Source organism: Nerophis ophidion, linkage group LG14 (assembly GCF_033978795.1).
Source record: "Nerophis ophidion isolate RoL-2023_Sa linkage group LG14, RoL_Noph_v1.0, whole genome shotgun sequence".
Taxonomy (NCBI): domain Eukaryota; kingdom Metazoa; phylum Chordata; class Actinopteri; order Syngnathiformes; family Syngnathidae; genus Nerophis; species Nerophis ophidion.
The window spans coordinates 54,689,277-54,711,950 of NC_084624.1; the positions used below are offsets into that span (position 1 = coordinate 54,689,277).

At 42.8% G+C, this 22,674-nt stretch overlaps 1 protein-coding gene across 2 annotated transcripts in view; it reads right to left on the minus strand.

Annotated features, from left to right (window-relative positions):
* LOC133568881 (plexin domain-containing protein 2-like) overlaps positions 1 to 22,674 on the minus strand; it is a 34,407-nt gene that overhangs the window by 8,504 nt on the left and 3,229 nt on the right. Inside the window, exons 2-11 of one of the 2 annotated variants that reach the window (XM_061921074.1) lie at positions 20,731 to 20,954; positions 20,477 to 20,620; positions 20,323 to 20,392; positions 20,082 to 20,204; positions 13,860 to 13,978; positions 13,691 to 13,790; positions 13,489 to 13,584; positions 9,555 to 9,636; positions 9,405 to 9,465; positions 9,108 to 9,339 (exon numbers count right to left, since the gene is read on the minus strand). In XM_061921074.1, the coding sequence (XP_061777058.1) occupies positions 9,108 to 9,339; positions 9,405 to 9,465; positions 9,555 to 9,636; positions 13,489 to 13,584; positions 13,691 to 13,790; positions 13,860 to 13,978; positions 20,082 to 20,204; positions 20,323 to 20,392; positions 20,477 to 20,620; positions 20,731 to 20,954 (1,251 nt within the window). Of the gene's footprint in view, positions 1 to 9,107; positions 9,340 to 9,404; positions 9,466 to 9,554; positions 9,637 to 13,488; positions 13,585 to 13,690; positions 13,979 to 20,081; positions 20,205 to 20,322; positions 20,393 to 20,476; positions 20,621 to 20,730; positions 20,955 to 22,674 lie in introns of both variants that reach the window. The other variant, XM_061921073.1, reaches the window with a different exon arrangement.

A 22,674-nucleotide genomic window follows, 5' to 3' on the forward strand; every position in this document is an offset into this window, starting at 1 on the left:
CTCTCACTGTTATGTTAGATCCACTATGGACTGGACTCTCACTGTTATGTTAGATCCACTATGGACTGGACTCTCACACTATTATGTTATATCAACTATGGACTGGACTCTCACACTATTATGTTAGATCCACTATGGACTGGACTCTCACTATTATGTTAGATCCACTATGGACTGGACTCTCACTATTATGTTAGATCCACTATGGACTGGACTCTCACTATTATGTTATATCCACTATGGACTGGACTCTCACTATTATGTTAGATCCACTATGGACTGGACTCTCACACTATTATGTTAGATCCACTATGGACTGGACTCTCACTGTTATGTTAGATCCACTATGGACTGGACTCTCACTATTATGTTAGATCCACTATGGACTGGACTCTCACTATTATGTTTGATGCACTTTGGACTGGACTCTCACACTATTATGTTAGATCCACTATGGACTGGACTCTTATTATTATGTTAGATCCACTATGGACTGGACTCTTACGCTATTATGTTAGATCCACTATGGACTGGACTCGCACTATTGTGTTGGATCCACTCTGGACTGGACTCTCACTATTATCTTAGATCCACTATGGACTGGACTCTCACTATTATGTTAGATCCACTATGGACTGGACTCTCACTATTATGTTAGATCCACTATGGACTGGACTCTCACACTATTATGTTAGATCCACTATGGACTGGACTCTCACTATTATGTTAGATCCACTATGGACTGGACTCTCACGCTATTATGTTAGATCCACTATGGACTGGACTCTCACTATTATGTTGGATCCACTTTGGACTGGACTCTCACTATTATGTTAGATCCACTATGGACTGGACTCTCACTGTTATGTTAGATCCACTATGGACTGGACTCTCACGCTATTATGTTAGATCCACTATGGACTGGACTCGCACTATTGTGTTGGATCCACTCTGGACTGGACTCTCACTATTATCTTAGATCCACTATGGACTGGACTCTCACTATTATGTTAGATCCACTATGGACTGGACTCTCACTATTATGTTAGATCCACTATGGACTGGACTCTCACACTATTATGTTAGATCCACTATGGACTGGACTCTCACACTATTAAGTTAGATCCACTATGGACTGGACTCTCACGCTATTATGTTAGATCCACTATGGACTGGACTCGCACTATTGTGTTGGATCCACTTTGGACTGGACTCTCACTATTATGTTAGATCCACTTTGGACTGGACTCTCACTATTATGTTAGATCCACTATGGACTGGACTCTCACTGTTATGTTAGATCCACTATGGACTGGACTCTCACACTATTATGTTAGATCCACTATGGACTGGACTCTCACTATTATCTTAGATCCACTATGGACTGGACTCTCACTATTATGTTAGATCCACTATGGACTGGACTCTCACTATTATGTTAGATCCACTATGGACTGGACTCTCACACTATTATGTTAGATCCACTATGGACTGGACTCTCACACTATTAAGTTAGATCCACTATGGACTGGACTCTCACGCTATTATGTTAGATCCACTATGGACTGGACTCGCACTATTGTGTTGGATCCACTTTGGACTGGACTCTCACTATTATGTTAGATCCACTTTGGACTGGACTCTCACTATTATGTTAGATCCACTATGGACTGGACTCTCACTGTTATGTTAGATCCACTATGGACTGGACTCTCACACTATTATGTTAGATCCACTATGGACTGGACTCTCACACTATTAAGTTAGATCCACTATGGACTGGACTCTCACTGTTATGTTAGATCCACTATGGACTGGACTCTCACTATTATGTTTGATGGACTTTGGACTGGACTCTCACTGTTATGTTAGATCCACTATGGACTGGACTCTCACACTATTATGTTAGATCCACTATGGACTGGACTCTTATTATTATGTTAGATCCACTATGGACTGGACTCTCACGCTATTATGTTGGATCCACTATTGACTGGACTCGCACTATTGTGTTGGATCCACTTTGGACTGGACTCTCACTATTATGTTAGATCCCCTTTGGACTGGACTCTCACTATTATGTTAGATCCACTATGGACTGGACTCTCACTGTTATGTTAGATCCACTATGGACTGGACTCTCACACTATTATGTTAGATCCACTATGGACTGGACTCTCACACTATTATGTTAGATCCACTATGGACTGGACTCTCACACTATTATGTTAGATCCACTATGGACTGGACTCTCACACTATTATGTTAGATCCACTATGGACTGGACTCTCACACTATTATGTTAGATCCACTATGGACTGGACTCTCACAGTATTAAGTTAGATCCACTATAGACTGGACTCGCACTGTTATGTTAGATCCACTATGGACTGGACTCTCACACTATTGTGTTGGATCCACTCTGGACTGGACTCTCACTATTATCTTAGATCCACTATGGACTGGACTCTCACTATTATGTTAGATCCACTATGGACTGGACTCTCACTATTATGTTAGATCCACTATGGACTGGACTCTCACACTATTATGTTAGATCCACTATGGACTGGACTCTCACTATTATGTTAGATCCACTATGGACTGGACTCTCACGCTATTATGTTAGATCCACTATGGACTGGACTCTCACTATTATGTTAGATCCACTTTGGACTGGACTCTCACTATTATGTTAGATCCACTATGGACTGGACTCTCACTGTTATGTTAGATCCACTATGGACTGGACTCTCACGCTATTATGTTAGATCCACTATGGACTGGACTCGCACTATTGTGTTGGATCCACTCTGGACTGGACTCTCACTATTATCTTAGATCCACTATGGACTGGACTCTCACTATTATGTTAGATCCACTATGGACTGGACTCTCACTATTATGTTAGATCCACTATGGACTGGACTCTCACACTATTATGTTAGATCCACTATGGACTGGACTCTCACACTATTAAGTTAGATCCACTATGGACTGGACTCTCACGCTATTATGTTAGATCCACTATGGACTGGACTCGCACTATTGTGTTGGATCCACTTTGGACTGGACTCTCACTATTATGTTAGATCCACTTTGGACTGGACTCTCACTATTATGTTAGATCCACTATGGACTGGACTCTCACTGTTATGTTAGATCCACTATGGACTGGACTCTCACACTATTATGTTAGATCCACTATGGACTGGACTCTCACTATTATCTTAGATCCACTATGGACTGGACTCTCACTATTATGTTAGATCCACTATGGACTGGACTCTCACTATTATGTTAGATCCACTATGGACTGGACTCTCACACTATTATGTTAGATCCACTATGGACTGGACTCTCACACTATTAAGTTAGATCCACTATGGACTGGACTCTCACGCTATTATGTTAGATCCACTATGGACTGGACTCGCACTATTGTGTTGGATCCACTTTGGACTGGACTCTCACTATTATGTTAGATCCACTTTGGACTGGACTCTCACTATTATGTTAGATCCACTATGGACTGGACTCTCACTGTTATGTTAGATCCACTATGGACTGGACTCTCACACTATTATGTTAGATCCACTATGGACTGGACTCTCACACTATTAAGTTAGATCCACTATGGACTGGACTCTCACTGTTATGTTAGATCCACTATGGACTGGACTCTCACTATTATGTTTGATGGACTTTGGACTGGACTCTCACTGTTATGTTAGATCCACTATGGACTGGACTCTCACACTATTATGTTAGATCCACTATGGACTGGACTCTTATTATTATGTTAGATCCACTATGGACTGGACTCTCACGCTATTATGTTGGATCCACTATTGACTGGACTCGCACTATTGTGTTGGATCCACTTTGGACTGGACTCTCACTATTATGTTAGATCCCCTTTGGACTGGACTCTCACTATTATGTTAGATCCACTATGGACTGGACTCCCACTGTTATGTTAGATCCACTATGGACTGGACTCTCACACTATTATGTTAGATCCACTATGGACTGGACTCTCACACTATTATGTTAGATCCACTATGGACTGGACTCTCACACTATTATGTTAGATCCACTATGGACTGGACTCTCACACTATTATGTTAGATCCACTATGGACTGGACTCTCACACTATTATGTTAGATCCACTATGGACTGGACTCTCACAGTATTAAGTTAGATCCACTATAGACTGGACTCGCACTGTTATGTTAGATCCACTATGGACTGGACTCTCACACTATTATGTTAGATCCACTATGGACTGGACTCTCACACTATTATGTTAGATCCACTATGGACTGGACTCTCACTATTATAATAGATCCACTATGGACTGGACTCTCACACTATTATGTTAGATCTACCATGGACTGGACTCTCACAATATTATGTTAGATCCACTATGGACTGGACTCTCACTATAATGTTAGATCCACTAATGACTGGACTCTCACACTATAATGTTAGATCCACTTTATGGACTGGACTCTCTTACTATTAAGTATCGTCCATTGCATCGATCCCACATTTGCGGTCCCCTCCAAGGTTTCTCATTGTCATCCCATTGGGTTGAGTTTTTCCTTGCCCTGATGTGGGATCTGAGTCGAGGATGTCGCTGAGGCGTGTGCAGCCCTTTGAGACACTGGTGATTTAGGGCTATATAAGTAAACATTGATTGATTTGATGTAAACCACAAGCATGTGTCATCATTAATTGCTGCTATGTTTTGAACAATCAAACTTAAATATGATGGTAGGAAGTAATTCCCGAGAATAAAACAATTAATATAACTAGTAAAGGAGTAAACAAATATTTAACAAAAATATTCCACGATGCCCGCAGTATACAGGTGTCAGGCAACAACAGTTATAATTGCACACATTCAATACCATTTGCAGTCAACAACAACAACATCCTTCCGTCACCCAGCAGAGCTTCGCCAGCGCGACAAAAGCCTCGGAGGCCAGAGAGACGTGCACACATGCCAGCCAATCAGGCGCATACATTGAGGACACTATGTAGTATTTAACATGGCACTGTATACACTCAGCTATGTGCTAGCAGGGGACTGGCAAATAACTCACAACTTGACCACCCACCTTCTGCAACTGGGCTGGACCACAATGGACACACTGCACGTCAAAACAAGACAACAAGTGGGACAGCAAGTCTGAAGGTAGTCTCCGTCAAGTGACATTTGAAATCCAAATCCTCAATGTTTTATTTCATTGACACATATTAAGAACCAGGGATGGGCGATGTGGCCTAAAAATCTATATTGCGATACATATTACAGCTTCCTGCGATAACGGTGTACAACCCCCGTTTCCATATGAGTTGGGAAATTATGTTAGATGTAAATATAAACAGAATACAATGATTTGCTAATCCTTTTCAACCCATATTCAGTTAAATATGATACAAAGACAACATATTTGATGTTCAAACTCATAAACATATTTTTTTTATTGCAAATAATAATTAGATTAGAATTTCATGGCTGCAACACATACCAAAGTAGTTGGGAAAGGGCATGTTCACCACTGTGTTACATCACCTTTTCTTTTAACAACACTCAATAAACGTTTGGGAACTGAGGAAACTAATTGTTGAAGCTTTGAAAGTGGAATTCTTTCCCATTCTTGTTTTATGTAGAGCTTCAGTTGTTCAACAGTCCGAGGTCTACGCTGTCGTATTTTACGCTTCATAATGCGCCACACATTTTCCATGGGAGACATGTCTGGACTGCAGGCGGGCCAGGAAAGTACCCGCACTCTTTTTTTACGAAGCCACGCTGTTGTAACACATGCTGAATGTGGCTTTGGTATTGTCTTGCTGAAATAAGCAGGGGCGTCCATGAAAAAGACGGCGCTTAGATGGCAGCATATGTTGTTCCAAAACCTGTATGTACCTTTCAGCATTAATGGTGCCTTCACAGATGTGTAAGTTACCCATGCCTTGGGCTCTAATGCACCCCCATACCATCACAGATGCTGGCTTTTTAACTTTGCGCCTAAAACAGTCTGGATGGTTATTTTCCTCTTTGTTCCGGAGGACACCACTACCACAGTTTCCAAATATAATTTGAAATGTGGACTCGTCAGACCACAGAACTCTTTTCCGCTTTGCATCAGTCTATCTTAGATGATCTCGGGCCCAGAGAAGCCGGCAGCGTTTCTGGATGTTGTTGATAAATGGCTTTCGTTTTGCATAGTAGAGCTTTAACTTGCACTTACAGATGTAGCGACCAACTGTATTTATTGACAGTGGTTTTCTGAAGTGTTCCTGAGCCCATGTGGTGATATCCTTTAGAAATTGATGTCGGTTTTTGATACAGTGCCGTCTGAGGGATGGACGGTCACGGTCATTCAATGTTGGTTTCCGGCCATGCCGCTTACGTGGAGTGATTTCTCCAGATTCTCTGAACCTTTTGATGATATTATGGAGCGTAGATGTTGAGATCCCTAAATTTCTTGCAATGTCACTTTGAGAAAGGTTGTTCTTAAACTGTTTGACTATTTGCTCACACAGTTGTGGACAAAGGGGTGTACCTTGCCCCATCCTTTCTTGTGAAAGACTGAGCATTTTTTGGGAAGCTGTTTTTATACCCAATCATGGCACCCACCTGTTCCCAATTAGCCTGCACACCTGTGGGATGTTCCAATTAAGTGTTTGATGAGCATTCCTCAACTTTATCAGTATTTATTGCCACCTTTCCCAACTTCTTTGTCACGTATTGCTGGCATCAAATTCTAAAGTTAATGATTATTTGCAACAACAAAAAAAATGTTTATGAGTTTGTACATGAAACATGTTGTCTTTGTAGCATATTCAACTGAATATGGGTTGAAAATGATTTGCAAATCATTGTATTTTGTTTATATTTACATCTAACACAATTTCCCAACGCATATGGAAATGGGGTTTGTATATCCATCCATCTATCCATCCATTTCCTACCGCTTATTCCCTTTTGGGGTCGCTGGCGCCTATCTCAGCTACAATTGGGCGGAAGGCGGGGTACATCCTGGACAAGTCCCCACCTCATTTCAGTACATCACAATACATTATTTGCTATGTAAATGATAATAGAACTGTTTTAAAACAGGTTACAAAGGCTCCTAGTTTAGCTTTTGACATACAGTTGTGTTCAAAATAATAGCAGTCCCACATCACTAGCAATATAAATCACTGTTTTTGTTAGAATTCTAACTTCTACACTGCAAGGAAGTTTCTAGAAGGTTTATTAGAGGTGTAGAAAACCAACAGACCCAACAGAAAAAGAAAAAACGACTATTGGAATGGATAAGAGAATAACCAAAATGGCAAAGTGTGAATTGAAGTGAATTATATTTATATAGCGCTTTTCTCAAGTGACTCAAAGCGCTTTACATAGTGACACCCAATATCTAAGTTACATTTAAACCAGTGTGGGTGGCACTGGGAGCAGGTGGGTAAAGTGTCTTGCCCAAGGACACAACGGCAGTAACTAGGATGGCACAAGCGGGAATCGAACCTGCAACCCTCAAGTTGCTGACACGGCCACTCTACCAACCGAGCTATACCGCTCAAAGGCTCAGCCAATGATCAGCTCCAGGAGGATCAAAGAAGATCTAAGATGGCCTTTGAGTACTGTAACAATCAGACCTGTGAGTACTGTAACAATCAGACCTGTGAGTACTGTAACAATCAGACCTGCGAGTACTGTAACAATCAGACCTGTGAGTACTGTAACAATCAGACCTGTGAGTACTGTAACAATCAGACCTGCGAGTACTGTAACAATCAGACCTGTGAGTACTGTAACAATCAGACCTGCGAGTACTGTAACAATCAGACCTGTGAGTACTGTAACAATCAGACCTGTGAGTACTGTAACAATCAGACCTGCGAGTACTGTAACAATCAGACCTGTGAGTACTGTAACAATCAGACCTGTGAGTGCTGGAAAAACCAGACTTGCAAGTACTGTAACAATCAGACCTGTGAGTACTGTAACAATCAGATCTGTGAGTACTGTAACAATCACACCTGTGAGTACTGTAACAATCAGACCTGTGAGTACTGTAACAATCAGACCTGTGGGTACTGGAACAATCAGACCTGTCAGTACTGTAACAATCAGACCTAGACCTGTGAGTACAGTAACAATCAGACCAGGTCTATGTGAAGCCAAGCTGCCAAGCTGAAAATAGGTTGTAAGGGATTTGCAAATCATTATATTCAGTTTTTTCTCGCCCGGAAAAGGGTGGAGTGTCATCTCCGGGCTGGGGAGGAGATCTTGCCCCAAGTGGAGGGGTTCAAGTACCTAGGAGTCTTGTTCACGAGTGAGGGAAGAGTGGATGGTGAGATCGACAGGCGGATCGGTGCGGCGTCTTCAGTAATGCGGACGCTGTACCGATCCGTTGTGGTGAAGAAGGAGCTGAGCCGGAAGGCAACGCTCTCAATTTACCGGTCGATCTACGTTCCCATCCTCACCTATGGTCATTAGCTTTGGGTCATGACCGTAAGGATAAGATCACGGGTACAAGCGGCCGAAATGAGTTTCCTCCGCCGGGTGGCGGGTCTCTCCCTTAGAGATAGGGTGAGAAGCTCTGCCATCCGGGAGGAACTCAAAGTAAAGCCTCTGCTCCTCCACATGGAGAGGAGCCAGATGAGGTGGTTCGGGCATCTGGTCAGGATGCCACCCGAACGCCTCTCTAGGGAGGTTTTTCGAGCAAGTCCGACTGGTAGGAGACCAAGGGGAAGACTCAGGACACGTTGGGAAGACTATGTCTCCCGGCTGGCCTGGGAACACCTCCAGATTCCCCGGGAGGAGCTGGATGAAGTGGCTGGGGAGAGGGAAGTCTGGGTTTCCCTGCTTAGGCTGTTGCCCCCGCGACCCTACCTCGGATAAGCTGAAGAAGATGGATGTATTCTGTTTTTATTTACAAATTACACAACGTGTCAACTTCACTGGTTTTGGGTTTTGTACAACAGACCATGTGTTCTGAGCTCCTGCTCCCCTGAAGGTGACACACTGAAGTGTAAGTTTAAGCCTGCACGGACGTCTGAGTGCTCTCAGAGTGTGACAAGTCACCTGTAGGCTGGCTGGTGAAGGACCAAGGAGTGGACGTGGCATTCTTGTCGCTGCTGAATCTGGTCGGCTGGTTCTGGGCGGTGGAAGTGTTGCCTGCAGGCATGGAGGTCACACTGGAGGTCCTCTGCTGGCCTGACGTGGCAGCAGCCGGAGTGGTCGCCTCCGTGAAGTGGCGCCGCGTCTGCGTTGCGTCCGTGACGTGGCGTCCCCGTAGACAACGCGGGTCTCGTCTCTGGCGGAGGACCACGGGTCAGCTCACGGCTGGATTGAACGGATCAAGCTACGGTGAGTACAAACCTCCTCCTGGCAGCCGGAGTCTACCCAGCTTTGCCGGTTTCGGTCAAAGCCGCTGGAACATCTGCCAAGTAAAGGAAGAAGGAAGAGGAAGTCGTGAAGCAGATTTGAAAGAACGCTTCACATTGGGCGTGTGCTTTTTTTCCAGCGGACCTCTGCAGGCGGGAGCACCAGGTGCAGTTGAAGCCGATCTGAGACGTGACACACGGGGCGCAGCCGGAGAACTGCAGACAGGCTGAGGACAAACAGTAAACAGCGTCAACACTCTTTTTCCTTAAACAATCAATCAACGTTTACTTACAGTGGGGCTAAAAAGGTATTTAGTCAGCCACCGATTGTGCAAGTTCTCCCACTTCAAATGATGACAGAGGTCTGTAATTTTCATCATAGGTACACTTCAACTGTGAGAGACAGAATGTGTGCAAAAAAATCCAGGAATTCACATTGTAGGAATTTTAAAGAATTTATTTGTAAATTATGGTGGAAAATAAGTATTGGGTCAACCATTCAAAGCTCTCACTGATGGAAGGAGGTTTTGGCTCAAAATCTCAGGATACATGGCCCCATTCATTCTTTCCTTAACACGGATCAATCGTCCTGTCCCCTTAGCAGAAAAACAGCCCCAAAGCATGATGTTTCCAGCTCCATGCTTCACAGTAGGTATGGTGTTCCTGGGATACAACTCAGTATTCTTCTTCCTCCAAACACGACGAGTTGAGTTTATACCAAAAAGTTCTATTTTGGTTTCATCTGACCACATGACATTCTCCCAATCCACTGCTTACCATCCTTTTATCCATTTTGGTATAAACTCAACTCGTCGTGTTTGGAGGAAGAATACTGAGTTGCATCCCAAGAACACCATTCCTACTGTGAAGCATGAGGGTGGAAACATCATGCTTTGGGGCTGTTTTTCTGCTAAGGGGACAGGACGATTGATCCGTGTTAAGGAAAGAATGAATGGGGCCATGTATCCTGAGATTTTGAGCCAAAACCTCCTTCCATCAGTGAGAGCTTTGAATCATTGATCAAATACTTGTTTTCCACCATAATTTACAAATAAATTCTTTAAAAGGGAACATTATCACAATTTCAGAAGGGTTAGAACCAATAAAAATCAGTTCCCAGTGGCTAACATTATTTTTCTAAGTTTTTTTTTAAATGTTTACCTGTCCCGGAATATCCCGAAAAATGGCTTTAAAGTGCCTGATTTTTACTATCTGCTAAACCACCGTCCATTTTTTTGTGACGTCATCCAGTGATGCCAATACAAACAACATGGCGGTTACCACAGCAAGATATAGCGACATTAGCTCGGATTCAGACTCGGATTTCAGCGGTTTAAGCGATTCAACAGATTAGGCATGTATTGAAACGGATGGTTGGAGTATGGAGGCAGATAGCGAAAACTGTAGCTATTGAGCGAATAGCTATTGACGCTATTCGGCCATGTCTGCCTTAGCATCGCTGGTAAAATGTGCAGACCAAACGATCGGGAATTTCGCATTGACACTGGAGCAAATTAAATTTCTCGATTGGTAAGTGTTTGTTTGGCATTAAATGTGGGTGGAGGGAAAGGCTGGGTGCAAATACAACTACAAATGTGCATACAGCTAGCCTAAATAGCATGTTAGCATCGATTAGCTGGCAGTCATGCCACAACCAAATATGTCTGATTAGCACATGTCTACGACATCAACAACACTCACCTTTGTGATTTGTTTGACTTTATCGTTGCAAATGCATCTGCAGGTTATCCATACATCTCTGTGCCATGTCTGCCTTAGCATCGCCGGTAAATAGCATGTTAGCATCGATTAGCATGCCGTGCTAATTGATGCACATTCTACGTAAATCCACTTGAATCCGTCCCTGATGGTGTTGTTACACCCTCCAACAACACACAGACGAGGCATAATGTCTCCAAGGTACGGAAAACAGTCGAAAAAAATGGAAAATAACAGAGCTGATTTGACTCAGTGAGTATAATGTGTTTGACAAAATGGCCGATTGACTACCTCGATGACGTCACGTTTTGTGACGTCATCGGTCCGAGAGCAAATAATGGAAAGGCGTTTAATTCGCCAAAATTCACCCATTTAGAGTTCGGAAATCGGTTAAAAAAATATATGGTCTTTTTTCTGAAACATCAAGGTATATATTGACGCTTACATAGGTTTGGTGATAATGTTCCCCTTTAATGTGAATTCCTGGATTTTTTTTTTTTTTTCACATTCTGTCTCCCACAGTTGAAGTGTACCTATGATGAAAATTACAGATCTCTGTCATCATTTTAAGTGGGAGAACTTGCACAATCGGTGGCTGACTAAATACTTTTTTGCCCCACTGTATAAAACCCTAAATCACCAGTGTCTCAAAGGGCTGCACAGTAAACAGCGTCACCACTCTTTTTTTTTTCCCTAAATCAATCAATCAATGTTTACTTATATAGCCCTAAATCACCAGTGTCTCAAAGGGCTGCGCAAGCCACAGATCCAACATCAGGGCCATAAAAAAAACTCAACCCAATGGGATGACAATGAGAAACCTTGGAGGGGACTGCATCCTGGGGGCAAGAGTCTAAACTCTAAGAAGAGAGGGTGCTGAGGGTTGACCAGAATGGCATTTGCCTTCTGGATGACTCTGGCCTGATAGATCTGGATCAGGGGGTTCAAGGTAGTGCCTATGGTCTTTTGGCAAACCTTGGCCACACTGAGGTCACCAAACCAGGAAGTGATAGAGTATGTTAAAAGCCTACTGAAATGAGATTTTCTTATTTAAACGGGGATAGCAGCTCCATTCTATGTGTCATACTTCATCATTTCGCGATATTGCCATATTTTTGCTGAAAGGATTTAGAAGAAAACATCGACGATAAAGTTCGCAACTTTTGGTCGCTAATAAAGAAGCCTTGCCTGTACCGGAAGTAGCAGACGATGTGCGCGTGACGTCACGGGTTGTAGAGCTCTTCACATCTGAACATTTTTTACAATCATGGCCACCAGCAGCGAGAGCGATTCGGACCGAGAAAGCGACAATTTTCCCATTAATTTGAGAAAAGATGAAAGATTTTTGGATGAGGAAATTTAGAGTGAAGGACTAGAAAAAAAAGGCAATTGCAGTGGGAGCGATTCAGATGTTATTAGACACATTTACTAGGATAATTCTGGAAAATCCCTTATCTGCTTATTGTGTTGCTAGTGTTTTAGTGAGATTAAATAGTACCTGAAAATCGGAGGAATGTGGTTAACGCCAGAGTCTCTGAGGGAAGTCATGGTAGCTGCAGCAGGACGGAAGCTCCGCTGATGTCTCCGGTAAGAGGCGACTTATTACCACAATTTTCTCAGCGAGAACTGCCGGTTGACATGTAGTCGGGATCCATGTTCGCTTGACCGCTCTGATCCATAGTAAAGCTTCTTCTTCAGGAATTTTAAACAATAAAACACCGGCTGTGTTTTTGTGGCTAAAGGCTAAAAGCTTCCCACCTCCATCTTTCTACTTTGACGTCTCCATTATTAATGGAACAAATTGCAAAAGATTCAGCAACACAGATGTCCAGAATACTGTGGAATTATGCGATTAAAGAAGACTACTTATAGCTTGGATCGGGTTGGAAAATAGTGTCCGCTACAACCCGAGACGTCAAACGCACGCGTCATCATACAGGGATGTTTTCAACACGACGTTTCGCGGGAAATTTAAAATTGCAATTTAGTAAACTAAAAAGGCCGTATTGGCATGTGTTGCAATGTTAATATTTCATCATTGATATATAAACTATCAGACTGCGTGGTCGGTAGTAGTGGCTTTCAGTAGGACTTTAAAATACAGTCGATACAAGATGAATAGAACATGCTTGGCAACAGGCACTGCTTTCAAAGACGCGCGCTCACACTCCGCTTTCATGAAACGTCATTCAACTGCACATGGCAAAAAGTTTGTCCGATGCGGTTTCACAATATGAGTTTGCCAAAGTAGGGGCTGCGTCACAGAGCCGATTAAAGTCATATCCCAAGGTACTTGATGAATAAGAGCATTTGCCAAGAAAAGTGAGAGGAGCAAATATTTTCTAGCTTAGTGCACTTACTTGGGAGAGGTATCATCTCTACAGTGGTACCATTGCAGATTTTGGACTTTAAAAAGTCCACTTTGTGGTACTCATAGATGGTCCTTCGTCGAACGTCTGCCAGGATAATAATAATGATTGCAGTCATGGTTCTGCTTGATTAGCAACAAACAAACGGAGTATAAAAAAAGTGGCTAAAAGGAGGTCATGAAGCTCCACTCACTGGGAATCTGCTCTATGTTATGAAGCACCACAAACGCGTCCGACAGGCCGACTTTGACGGGATGATTCTCACGGCTGATGTCGCTGATGTCAACAGGAATCTGGAACAGGAAAAAAAAATAAAAATAAATAAAAATATTCTCAAAGTATAGAAGGTGAGGGTAGGTGACCTCTTTGTAGGTAAACACAATGCGTCCGTCGCTGTGCAGAGCAGCTTGGAAGGTGAACGTGCCTGATTGGACATTGTCCTGCAGGTGGAGGCCGGTCCACTGCACCACCAGGGCCGTGCCTTACGATAAAAAAAAAAAACATGAAAAACAGTGAATGCATGGATGCACTTTTGGGTTTTGCACAATTTCAGAAAAAGACCTGTTGAACAAATGGACTAATATTTAATAGTATTCTATTGTGTTTATTGAAAGGAGAGAATAAGAACATAGGGACATGAATAAAATGATGGCTTAACTTAGCAGTCATCCCTGTCTGGTTTCTGAAATTGTACGTTTTTTGGATTTTTGTTTATGTTCATTCTGTCGTTTTTTTGGGTTTGTGTAATTGCAATTTGTTTTATCAAATGTAAACGTGTTTTAAACTTCAGGCCACCATATAAACAATATGTATACCAATTAGAAATACCATAATAATACAAATATCGAATCATCATGAATATTGTAATTATGAACCTGGGTAGGTATTTTGAACATTTTTGGGACTTTTGCTGACTTTTCTCCCCGCTTTCCCGTGGGACTTTGCTGAGCGCGTTTTGGACATTTCGGGCATCCCGGGACTTGTGCGACCGGCGGCGGGACTTGTGTGACTTGAACATCACACTGGGTTCGAGTCCCACGATGCCCAAAATGCATACTTGCCAACCTTGAGACCTCCGAAGTCGGGAGATGGGGCGGGAGGTTGGGGTTTGGTGGTAGCGGGGCAGTATATTGTAGTGTCCCGGAAGAGTTAGTGCTGCAAGGGTTTCAGGGTATTCGTTCTGTTGTGTTTCTGTTGTGTTACGGTGCGGATGTTCTCCAGAAATGTGTTTGTCATTCTTGTTTGGTGTGGGTTCACAGTGTGGCGCATATTTGTAGTGAAGTGAAGTGAATTGTATTTATATAGCGCTTTTTCTCTAGTGACTCAAAGCGCTTTACATAGTGAAACCCAATATCTAAGTTACATATAAACCAGTGTGGGTGGCACTGGGAGCAGGTGGGTAAAGTGTCTTGCCCAAGGACACAACGGCAGTGACTAGGTTGGTGTGAGCGGGGATCGAACCTGCAACCCTCAAGTTGCTGGCACGGCTGCTCTACCAACCGAGCTATACCGCCCCATTTGTAACAGTGTTAAAGTTGTTAATACGGCCACCCTCAGTGTGACCTGTATGGCTGTTGACCAAGTATGCCTTGCATTCACTTGGGTGTGTGAAAGCTGCATATTGGAGGAAAAGCGGACGTGGGAACTGGATTTCTGAGGACCAAATTTTATTTTCACTCGCATACAAAACATTCTAACTTGGATTGTTTCCCTTGTTTGGAGACTCTCCGGAAGGACAGTGCAGCGAAGTTACGACAAACTCCCTTTTTGTCTCACATGGACACACACCTGTTGTTGTTGACTTTGGACTAGCGACTGCACAAGATCAAGGCTGTGGAACAGAGACACGCTGCAGGCTTACACACACACATGCATCCCAAAAAAATATACGCCACACATAAACCCCCAACCCCCAACCCAACGCCCTCGACGCAAATCCCATAGGGGTGATGAAATGATAGTCAGCGCCTGAGAGCTGCGGCCTGCCACCATGACCCCGCACTCCCTTCCCTCTGTTGCCAGATATCTGGAAATGTACGTTGTAATATGTACATGTGCTTTGGAAGTTTTTTTCCCACTCCAGATTGTACATTTTTACTCATTCTTCCCCAGCGTTTGACCTTTTTCCCCATCTTTTTCGGGGCACCTTGTGGCGACCCATCAGCGTTCCTGTTCTGTAACCCTGTACACCAGAGGTCCCCAAACTACGGCCCGCGGGCCAGATACGACCCTCCAGTGTCAAAAATCCGGCCCGCGGGTAGTCCGGAGTAAACATTTGTAATTTTTATTGAATTTATTTTTTTTAATTATTGTTTTAATCTGTCTTTTCTAGCGCATCCATCAATCCATTTTCTACCGCTCGTTACTCTCGGGGTCTCCTAATCGCTAAGGCGAATCTTACTGTCTAAAAATGCATTTTCCCATGAATAACATGATGTCATCACGCTTGCGCCGCAGTGTCGGGCGAGCGTGTAAGGCAGGGGTGTCAAACTCAAATACAGAGTGGGCCAAAATTTTAAACGAAACAAAGCCGCGGGCCGAGGTTGAACAAATTAACTTTTTTTATTGGGACCCAAACAAGTTTTGCATTGAAAATTGAACAAGCAAGGCTTATATAACTATAGTGACATGCAAAATCCAGTTTCTAATAATAAATACAAATCAATGGCATATCAAATAAAACTTGAATGCCTCTTTTCTATTTGCAGCCTTCTGAGGTAAATATCAAAATGATCTTTTTCCAGGGATAATAATATTGAAAATAAAATAACAATGAATGAATCAAACATTCAAGCCTTGAGAAAGTGCGTGAATTAAACTTGAATTATTGCTCAGTTTGCTACACTGATTTGCTTTAACACTGAATATGGAACAAGCAACGCTTATATAACTTAATAATGCAAAATCAACTTTCAAAAAACAAACGAAAAAACATCAATGGTATATGAAATAAAATTTAAATAAAACATGTAATGCCTCTTTTCTATTTGCAGCCTTCTGAGGTAAATATCAACATTAACTTTTCCCACAGGCTGATAAATTTGAAAATAAAATAATGAGGTGGCGGGGGTGTATATTGTAGCATCCCGGAAGAGTTAGTGCTGCAAGGGGTTCTGGGTATTTAAATGATAAATGGGTTGTACTTGTATAGCGCTTTTCTACCTTCAAGGTACTCAAAGCGCTTTGACACTACTTCCACATTTACCCATTCACACACACATTCACACACTGATGGAGGGAGCTGCCATGCAAGGCGCTAACCAGGTGGGATTTGAACCGGGGCCCCTCCGGTTGCGCACGGCCACTCTTCCACTGCGCCACGCTGTTCCTATTTATTCGGTTTGTTGTGGTTACGGTGCGGATGTTCTCCCGAAATGTGTGTGTCATTCTCGTTTGGTGTGGGTTCACAGTGTGGCGCATATTTGTAGAGAAGTGAAGTGAATTAAATTTATATAGCGCTTTTTCTCTAGTGACTCAAAGCGCTTTACATAGTGAAACCCAATATCTAAGTTACATTTAAACCAGTGTGGGTGGCACTGGGAGCACGGTGGGTAAAGTGTCTTGCCCAAGGACACAACGGCAGTGACTAGGATGGCGGAAGCGGGAATTGAACCTGCAACCCTCAAGTTGCTGGCACGGCCGCTCTACCAACCGAGTTATGCCGTGTAACAGTGTTAAAGTTGTTTATACGGCCACCCTCAGTGTGACCTGTATGGCTGTTGACCAAGTATGCTTTGCATTCACTTGTGTGTGTGTTTTAAAGCCGCATATATTATGTGACTGTTAATAAGGAGGAAAAGAAGACGCAACGACAGGTTGTAGAAGATGCTAAAGGCAGTGCCTTTAAGGCACGCCCCCAATATTGTTGTCCGGATGGAAATCGGGAGAAATTTGGGCTAATGGTTGCCCCGGGAGATTTTCGGGAGTGGTACTGAAATTCAGGAGTTTTCCGGGAAAATCGGGAGGGTTGGCAAGTATGAGTATTAGCGGTGAATGCCGCTGTATAATATAATAATGTTAATTTGATATTGCCTCATGGGCCACATTTAATTACAGGGCGGGCCAGAGTTTGACATCCATGGTGTAAGGCAACTTTGATCTCTTTCAGTAAATAAGTGCACAAGGGAAAAAAATGGCGAAAACGTTAGAATTTTTAAAATTCAGTGGACATATGACTTTTTTTTGTTCAGTGTAAGGAAAAGGCAGTTTGTCTAATCTGCATATATGAATGTATGTTTATTTATAGCCCGGCTCCTGGCCAAATTGTTTTAACCCAATGCGGCCCCCGGGTCAAAAAGTTTGGGGACTCCTGCAGTACACTGTTTGTCCGTCTAGTCTTGAACGGGTTTGGGCTGAAAACCAAGTTTCTCTGTACTTGTGCAATGACAATAAAGACCTATCCATCTTAAGGCATGCCGCCAATAATGTTGTCCGGGTGGATATCGGGAGAAATTTGGGAGATTGGTGGTCCCAGGAGATTTGCACTAAAATTCGGGAGTCTCCCGGGAAAATCAAGAGGGTTGACAAGTACAGTTGTGATCAAAATTATTCAACCCCCACACAATTTGGGTGTTTTAGCAAGTAGGACATTTATTCCGTATTTTGTTTATAGTCATATCAAATAAAGATGCATTAAATAGACAAATGCATCTTGAATTACATTATATTTTGTAACATACCAGTGTCATTTCTCTTAATATCTCATAGACAAAATTATTCAACCCCTTGAAGATCATAACTCTTAAGAACAGAATTTGAATAAGGTCTTTTCAATCAGGTAGATGTGATTAGAACCATAACGAGCAACAATTAAACTGATTGAAAAAGACTGTGACACTCAGCTTCTTGTAGATGGTCAATGGTGTATTTGCAACATGGTGAAGTCCAGGGAGTGGTCAAAGAAGTCAATAGAGGAGGTCATTTCTCTTCATAAGAAAGGATATGGATATAAGAAAATAGCAAAGACATTACACATTCCAAGAGACACAGTTGGGAGCATAATTCGCAAGTTTAAAGCTAAAGGCACAGTGGAAACACTACCTGGGCGTGGTAGAAAGAGGATGCTGTGTGAAAAACCCCCGGGTAACAGCTGAGGAACTACAACAGGACATTGCAGACGGGGGAACGCAGGTTTTGTCCCAGACAATATAAGGGGCGCACTACGAGATGAAGGCCTCCATGCCAGAACTCCCAGGGGCACCCCACTTCTGACTACCAGGCACAAGAAAAATAGACTCCAGTATGCCAAAAATCATCTGGACAAACCCCAAATTTTTGGGGAAACTGTTCTATGGAGTGATGAGACAAAAGTGGAACTCTGTGGGCCTATGAATCAACGTTATGTCTGGAGGAGAAAAAATGAAGCTTACAAAGAGAAGAACACCTCGCCTACTGTTAAGCATGGTGGGGGGTCAATCATGCTCTGGGGCTGTTTCTCTGCCTCAGGTATCGGGACTCTCCAGCCAATTTAAGGCATTATTAATTCTATTTCGCCTTCAAGGCATTATGAATTCTATTTCCTAGCAGGATATATTAGCTGCAAATGTCATGAAGTCAGTGACGAAGCTGAGGCTTGGGAGACGTTGGACCTTCCAACAGGACAACGATCCCAAGCATACATCAGAGTGGTTGCAGAAGAAGGGCTGGAGGACTCTGGAATGGCCTTCACAGTCGCCAGACCTAAATCCTCTAGAAAAGCTGTGGTGGGACTTGAAGAAGGCAGTTGCAGCACACAAGCCCAAGAATATGAATGAACTGGAGGCCTTTGCCCAAGAGGAATGGGCTAAAATACCTGTAGATGCTTGCAAGAAGCTTGTGTCCGGTTATGGATCACGTTTGAAGGATGTCATTACTGCCAAAGGTTGTTCTACTAAGTACTAAAGATGCATGTAACCAGGGGGTTGAATCATTTTGTCAATGAGATATTAAGAAAATTTTCCTTTTTTGGGTATTTTGTAAAATACAGTGTTACAATTTAAGTTGCATTTGTCTATTTGACACATCTTTATTTGATATGACTATAAACAAAATACGGAATAAATGTCCAACTTGCTAAAACACCAAAATTGTGTGGGGGTTGAATAATTTTGATCACAACTGTATGCCAAAATGTCCAAAACGTACCCAGCAAAGTCCCAAGGGGGAGAGGGGGGAAAAAATTGGGAAAAGTCGGCAAAAGTTGGATTTGGTTGTCTTTTTATTTCCTCATCAGATTTTAGAACAGCTAAAGTGTGAGCCTTTTACATAGACCTTGAATTTGGAATGTTGGAATGAAGCCATAACAATCTGTTATCTCAACTGTCCAAGGTAGGGAGTGAGTGAGGAGGGAGAAACTGTCATTTTAGGATTAGTGCCTTTGAAATGTTGTATCCAGATTGATCTCCCAAGGCGCTTTGGTAATAAAATATCAAAATGAGCAACCTCTGTCTCTGATTGATTTAAAACCAGCTTATGTGTCATAAAAGAACCTGGGGGCGTTGACCGAAGGAAGAACAGGTCCAAAACGCAACAATACCTACCCAGGTTCGAGTCCCGTCGCATATTCCAACAACAAAAAGGCAAGAAAGCAGGAGTGTGTTTGTTACCGTTGTCAAAGTAAAAGACAGAGGAGTCCTTGGACAGACTGGGGTCAAAGTTGGCCATGAGCGGGGCAATGTACTGCGTGGCGGTCAGCATGCGGTGGATTATATCGCCCGTGTAGATAAAGCCTGCGGAGAAGAGAACGAAGTCACAATATTGACGCCTGTGTTTGTACGCATCAGCACTAGTCACCACAAAGTCATCGAGTATAGACTTAGTAGCGTAGACTTTGTATCATAGACTCGCCTCCAGTTGCCACGGTGACTTCCTTCAGCGCGTGGCCGTAGAAAGGAAAGTCAAAGGAAAGGTTGACTCTCTGGAAGCAGAGACGAATATCCTCCGTGACTCGCATCAAATTGCAATTGTAAGAAATATATGTCATATTTGCACACTGGCTCACCTCGGCTTGGCGGTGCGTGCTGGACAGGAAGCCGTGAGCTTTCCACATGTCCCCGTCCTTCTCCTCGGTGTTGACCCACACGTCTGGGCCGCCGACGTCTCCCGGGCCGAAAATAGTGGACGTGTAATATGCATGGTCCATGTTCTGTCCCAAATAAGGAGGGTTACTTTTTCCCGACCTACTTTCTAGGGACAACAACAACAACAACAACAACAACCACACTAATGATGATATCGAGCGGTCTGCAGCCTCACCACAATCTGCGTGGAGTTGTCGTGGCCTTCCTCCAGCAGCAGGTCCGGGTCCAAGTCCTCAGGCCTGTGCTGGTCCCTGTAGAGGCCTCTGGGGTCCGCAGTCCAGCCCGGGCTCTCGGACCTGGGCCTGGAAGTCCACTTCCTCCCCCTGGTCCTCTTCTCGGGGAGCCCATGAGCGTTTTTTTCCGCGGTGGATTGGGACCGTGCGTCACGGCCGCTCAAGTCTGAGAGTCCAAACACGAACACAAACGATCGCATTTTAATCAAGTTTAGTTTAGTCTTTATTTGAAGGGACAATGCACAGAGACATCAAGCTTAAAGACAAAAAAGTATTTGGCCACCTGCCTTGACTCACATATGAACTTGAAGTGCCATCCCATTCCTAACCCATAGGGTTCAATATGCAGCTATTACAGCTTCAACTCTTCTTGGAAGGGCTGTCCACAAGGTGTGTTTATAGGAATTTTCGACCATTCTTCCTAAAGTGCATTGGTGAGGTCACACACCGATGTTGGTGGAGAAGGCCTGGCTCTCAGGTGTTCTATAAGGTTCAGGTTAGGACTCTGTGCAGGCCAGTCAAATTCCTCCACACCAGACTCTGTCATTCATGTCTTTATGGACCTTGCTTTGTGCACTGGCGCACAGTCATGTTGGAAGACGCTGGCAATCGCTGAGCTCCTGAGAGCAGCCCATTCTTTCACGGAATGTTTGGAGAAACATTCTCCATGCCTAAGTGCAAGACTCTTTACACAAGTGATTAGGACACCTGATTCTGATCATTTCAATGGGTGGCCAAATTCTTTTTAGCGCTATAGTGTATGTTCTGCACCAGATTATAGCTAAATAGCTCATTTCCATCTGCAGTCCCTGGCTATCTAAATTAAGATATACAAAAATCATGCAATACAATTATAACATTAAAACTACACTATAGCATGTAATCAAATTAAGAAAAGTCATAATATACCCTTTTATTTCCACATTCTTATTAAACAATACAACCACACCTCTCCTTTACATCATAACACAAAGACAATACATGCTCTTGTTCACATCCGTCATTATTTGTAAAAACAACCATGATTTTAACACACTTTACAACAAAATGTCCTCATGGATAAATATAATACACATTAAGTTGACATGTCAATAATGGCGTCCACCTTATTGACCGTGTGAGCAGCTTTGATTGCTCTAAAGCCACTTTTTAACTTCAATTGTGAATGAAGAGTCATCTGTTAGACTTTTCATGTTTGTTGTGAGGTATTGCTTCATTGCAGCCATGTAAATATGGAAAATAAGTATTTGTAATGGTAAATATCTGGCAACTCTCAAAAACATTATATAAATCCTTTTATTTTGAATCTTTAAAAGTCACTTAAACTCGCAAGGCAGCATATTTGGTACAAGTAACCTAAAGGAGAATTTCCACAATCGTCATGAAAGACATGACGGATGTATTTATAAAAAGTAAAAAAAAGCATTCTAACTCATAAATAAACGTATATAAAAGTCTGTTTGCAGCAGAACCGATGGGAAGTTCTCTATTTCGCCCATAAAATCCAATAAGTAACCATCCAAAAAGCGCCAACAACACTCTATTTACATTTCTTACCTCGAATGTTAACCAAGTGTTAGTGATATTGTTATTATAAGCGCTAACGAAGACAAACTATTTATCGCGACCAATGTTGACATCATCGAGTGGTCAGCTGTTTCCTCACTTCTTTTGTTTAGCTCATAAAGCATGCCTCTCACCTGGATAGTGGAATGATGAGGATATATTCCAACAAGTTGGTACACTTTGACAGCCAATTTAGAACAACACGAAGCAACGCTTTGTTCCACCTTCCCACCCTTTCTTTGAGAAGATGATGAGTAATATTTTGTCTTAAAGGGACTATAAATATATTCTATCAGTCGGCATCCTAATGACAGCAGACC